The sequence below is a fragment of the Rutidosis leptorrhynchoides genome, chromosome 9 (genome assembly GCF_046630445.1).
Source record: "Rutidosis leptorrhynchoides isolate AG116_Rl617_1_P2 chromosome 9, CSIRO_AGI_Rlap_v1, whole genome shotgun sequence".
NCBI lineage: Eukaryota > Viridiplantae > Streptophyta > Magnoliopsida > Asterales > Asteraceae > Rutidosis > Rutidosis leptorrhynchoides.
Window position 1 is genome coordinate 248,147,402 of NC_092341.1, and position 5,226 is coordinate 248,152,627.

The 5,226-nt window shown below is 38.5% G+C and overlaps 1 protein-coding gene across 1 annotated transcript; it reads right to left on the reverse strand.

Moving 5' to 3' along the window:
* Positions 1-2,744: 2,744 nt before the first annotated feature.
* Positions 2,745-3,683, reverse strand: LOC139868667 (uncharacterized). The gene has a single exon (XM_071857001.1). The coding sequence runs from the start codon at positions 3,681-3,683 to the stop codon at positions 2,745-2,747; it is 939 nt and encodes a 312-aa protein (XP_071713102.1).
* Positions 3,684-5,226: the final 1,543 nt, after the last annotated feature.

Below are 5,226 nucleotides of genomic sequence, written 5' to 3' on the forward strand. Positions count from 1 at the left end.
CTATCATTCCGCCAAGGATAGTTGTGATTCTTTGTGATTCAATCAATAAAGAATAACCGTTGAAAATTACCTGTGACTCTATTTAATTTACATACTTGAATACTAATCGTGTTTAACTGTTAAGTTAATTAAAAAAAATTGTATTCACCCCCCCCCCTCTCTATAATACTCCTGTTGTTATCAAGGGACCAACAGATGGTGTAATTTTTTTCATTCGGTACTAATACTCAATTCGCCTTTTGCAACGGATCTTCGATGAAACCATCTAAAATAGTAGCGTAGCGAATTTGCGACTTAACTTAGAATGTCATCCATAATTCTAATAAAAACATGTCGTCTCATTTGAAATCTTTGTTTGAAATTTTCAGCAGTATACTTGCATTTTTGACAAAGAAATCTCCCATGAATCGGTTATGTGCCGCCCGATGTTCGCGGCCAATGTAATGACGAGAATGTGATAGCAGCTGAATTTAACTCATCATCAGAAATGGTAATTGTGTCTAAATAATCTAGCGCGAACATTGACTATCAACGACGAGAATGTGATGCAGCAGTTGAATTTAACTTGTCAAAATTCACGATTATATATTTCATTAACTTTTAATGATATAAAAATTATTTACAAAATAACTAATATTCATTAGTAAATTTACTAAAAACATACGCCCCCATTCCAGATTAATTGTCCAGGTATTTCTTTTCGAGTTGCCGCAAATTAATTGTCTACTTCTAAAAATGAAAAATTAATTTAATGATGTTTACAATATTATCCCTAATTAATTAATAAAAGTACAAAATTTAAAGGACTTTCTGTAACATCCCTCCTTATCACGACCACAATATAGTCGGCTTTGCCCGTAGGCGCAATGCTTTTTCTTGGTGACCACACGAGGCCTTCACAGGAGGTCACCCATCCTACTACTACTCCCGCTCGAGCACGCTTAACTACAGAGTTCTCAAGGGATCTGTTGTGCTTGTAGTCTAAAAACGAGTTGTGTTTGGTAAGGATGGAAGTTACCTTATAACAGACTCAAACTTTCTTACATAAATCGGTGTGGGACTGGGTATTACAAAATCCCCCACTTAGAATCCTGACGTCCTCGTCATGCCGAAACAAATTGATACACATGATCTATACCTTAGGAGATGCACGAGCTGAGTGCCCGTCACACCCTGAGAGGCTAGTACTTTGATACCATATGTAACATCCTGCCTTACCACGACCACAATACTGTCTGCTTTGCCCACATGTTCATGAATTTTTCTTGACGACCACACAAGGCCTTCCCAGGAGGTCACCCATCATAGTACTATTCCCTTTCGAACACGCTTAACTGTAGAGTTCTGACGGGATCTGCTGTGCTTGTAGCCCCAAAACGTGTTGTGTCTGGTAAGGATGAGAGCTACCTTATAAGGGGCTCAAACAGTGTTACACAATCCGATGTGGGATATGATGGGGTATTACAAACTCCTCCACTTAGAATCCTGACGTCCTCGTCAGGTCAAAACAAATTGATACCTAGGATCTATACCTCAGGAGATGCACGAGCCGAGTGCCCGTCACAAACCGAGAGGCTAGTGCTCTGATACCATCTGTAACAGCCCGCCTTACCACGACCACATTATTGTCCGCTTTGCCTACAGGCTCACGGCTTTTTCTTGGCGACCACATAAGGCCTTCCCAGGAGGTCACTCATCCTAGTCCTACTCCCGCTTAAGCATGCTTAACTGCAGAGTTCTACGGGATCTGCTGTGCTTGTAGCCCCAAAACGCGTTGTGTCTTGTAAGGATCAGAGTTACCTTTTAAACGACTCAAACAATGATACACAAACTGATGTGGGACGTGGTATTGCAAAATTTTGTAATACCCCATCCCACATAGATTTGTGTAAGAAAGTTTGAGTCCCTTATAAAGTAACTTCCGTCCTTACCATACACAACGCGTTTTGGGGCTACAAGCACAACAGATCCCGTCAGAACTCTGCAATTAAGCGTGCTCGAGCGAAAGTAGTACTAGGATGGGTGACCTCCTGGGAAGGCCTCGTGTGGTCACCAAGAAAAAGTCGTGCGCCTACGGGCAAAGCGGACAATAATGTGGTCGTGGTAAGGCAGGATGTTACACTTTCTAATTAATAGAATGAAGCTAAAACTATAAAACTAGAAAAAAGTACAGAGAAAGTACAATGTGATAATGACATTTTTTAAAATGTGTTTTTGTCTGGAAACAATTAATTTGGGACACAGAGAGTATATAATATGAGTTACAACAATTAATTTTTTATTACGAAAAAAGAATTCGCTATAAAATAGGATTCATTATTTATTCTATACAGCTATTAACAATATATTACCTTTCATAATTCTTTTTTCTAACATAAACAGTTTAATTTAGAACTATAAAAAATAATTTCATCCTGCCGCATCGCGTAGGTTATTGAAACTAGTTTTACTGTGTAATGTAAGGTACAATATGATTATAATTTATAATTCACTTAAATAACAGAATTTTTGATTCACTTAAAATTATGCAAATATGTAGCCTTTACAATTTTTTTTTTTTTTTTGAAAAGCAAATCATTTTATTAAAAAAACGAGGTACAAACGTGGCCTTTGAGGACAAGTCTTAAAAAACCAACGAACATCTAGAACAGATAACTCGTAAACGACTAGATGGTTGACTAACTAAACCAGCTGATACCTAAACAACAATGTAAGTGCCTATTTACAAGCTAAGACTACTCCGGTTATGACATCAATATTGGATTTGACATCCATTTTAACCAATCAATCTCAATATCTTTCGCACGATTCGAAATCCACTCGAAGGAACGCACTTGAATTTTTTTCAAAATCATCGGTTCTGTCCATCGAATCTTGAGATATACTAAATTGTTCCTGTTATGCCATATCAAATATGCAGTAACCCAAACACAAGCTTGCCACATTTTGTCTATCTTGTTGCCCATCGACATATTTTCAAACATAAGATCCGGAACAGATGAATTATTATGAAGGCTTTTACCCCACCATTGAAAACAACGTTTCCAAACCTCTTTCGCGAAACAACAATTATATAAGACGTGGTCCAATGTTTCCAAACCGTCATCACATACCGGACATCTAAGTGAGTCAAGATCGATACCATTTTTGCCGAGCTCTGTCGTTACCGGTAGCCGATTGTGTTGTGCCCTCCATACGAATACTCCGATTTTCCGTGGAATAAGATTATTATGAATCTTCGCTGTGAAACCCTCTTGCACTAGTATCAATTTTTCATTAAGTAGTTCTGTTAGACGAAAAGTTGAAAATTCCTTGTCCCCGAATAATGAACATCTCCAATTGTCTTCCCCTTGATTTCCAAACTTAAAAATCGATAAAATCAAATTCATCTCATCCGTTTCTGATGTTGTTCTGCCCGATGGTTGTCGCGTCCAATTCCACGTACTCGTCCAGCTCGAACCATTCTGTTGTATTCTATCTTTAACTTTCGCATTCTCGTTTCGGTCCAATCTGAAAATTCTACTGAATCGGGAGCTAAATGCTTGATCACCTAACCAAATATCTTTCCAAAACAAAGTGTCTTCTCCGTTATTAACAACTTTAATGAAAGAATTAGCAAAATTCATATTCAATTTAGCAAGGTCATTGTTAAGTTGTCTGATCCCATTCCAACACGAACCCATGTTATTATATGAGGTGTTACCGAAAGATGATAAACCCCCTTCCCGCCCGTATATACTTATGATTACCCACACCCAAAATGCACCCTTTTCGTTACGAAAACGCCACCACCATTTTCCTAATAAGGCAAAATTTTTGGCTTTCAAAGACCCGATATTTTAACCCCCTTCCCATAAGACCCAAGAATTGTATCCCATTTAACCCACGACATCTTTGAAGTGTCACCCGACCCGCCCCAAAAAATTTCGTCTCAAACCTTCTAACAAGTTGATGATGCTTGAAGGTGCGCGGAATAGAGAGAAAGCATACAATGGAAGGCTAGTGAGCACCGATTTTATGAGAGTTATATGACCACCGAAAGATAGCGATTTAGCTTTCCAATCCGACAATCTTTTCTTGAATTTTTCGACCACGAATTCCCATTCTTTCTGTTTTTTCATCTTGCTACCGATCGGTAGCCCGAGATAGGTAAAAGGAAAAGTAGCGGTACTACATCCCATATATTCAGCCATTTCTTCTAATGTATTGTTCGAAATTCCTATCCCGAATAAACAACTCTTAGCGAAATTAACCTTTAAACCCGACAAGTTTTAGAAACACTTTAGGATCACCATTAAATTTCTCGCGTTCCTCCTACTCCACTCTCCGAAAAAAATTGAAACGTCCGCATATTGGAGATTTGAAACGACCACTTTGTCTACTCCCACCTCCACTCCTTTGAAAAGCTTTAGATCAAGAGCCTTCTTTACTAGTTGATTTAGTCCTTCAGAAGCAATAATGAACAAATATGGAGATAACGGATCTCCTTTTCTTAGACCTCTCTCAAGTCGAAATTCATTCGTCGGGCTACCATTGACTAGAACGGATACAGATACCGATGACAGACATTCTTTCATCCAACACCTCCATTTTGCCCCAAAGCCCATACATCCCAACACCGTATCAAGATAATGCCAATCTATGCTATCGAATGCCTTTGAGAAATCTGCTTTAAAAATTAAGCTTTTCTATTTGTTTCTTTTAAGATCTTCCACCGATTCGCTTGCGACTAGAATACTATCAATAATCTGTCATCCCTTAATGAACGCGCTTTGTACAAAACCCACGACCTTATGAATTACTTTTCGAAGACGATTAGCCAATATTTTCGCTAATATTTTATAGTAGCTTCCTAAAAGGCTAATAGGACTGTAATCTCCAAGACCCGAGGGATCCCTTTTTTTGGGAATCAAAGATAGGAAGGATGCATTACATCCCTTAGAAATGGAGTTTCGTTCCCAAAACCAACTTAACGCTTTCATAAGATCATCCTTGATGAGCCACCAATAATTTTTAAAAAAAATTAAGTTGAACCCGTCCGGCCCCGGTGCCTTTCACCCCTCACAATCTTTTATTGCTCCCCAAACTTCGCTTTCCCGAAAAGGTGCCTCCAAAAACTCGACATCAGAATTAGAGATGGTCAGGAAGTTCAGATTTTCGAAACCCTCCATGATAGACATATGACCTTGCTGCTTTGTGAAGTGTTTCATGAAATGTTCAAAAATT

What these genes read in the sequence shown, in the direction of transcription:
- LOC139868667 (XM_071857001.1), bottom strand. Translation starts at nt 3,683, where the DNA reads ATGGGTTCGTGTTGGAATGGGATCAGACAACTTAACAATGACCTTGCT.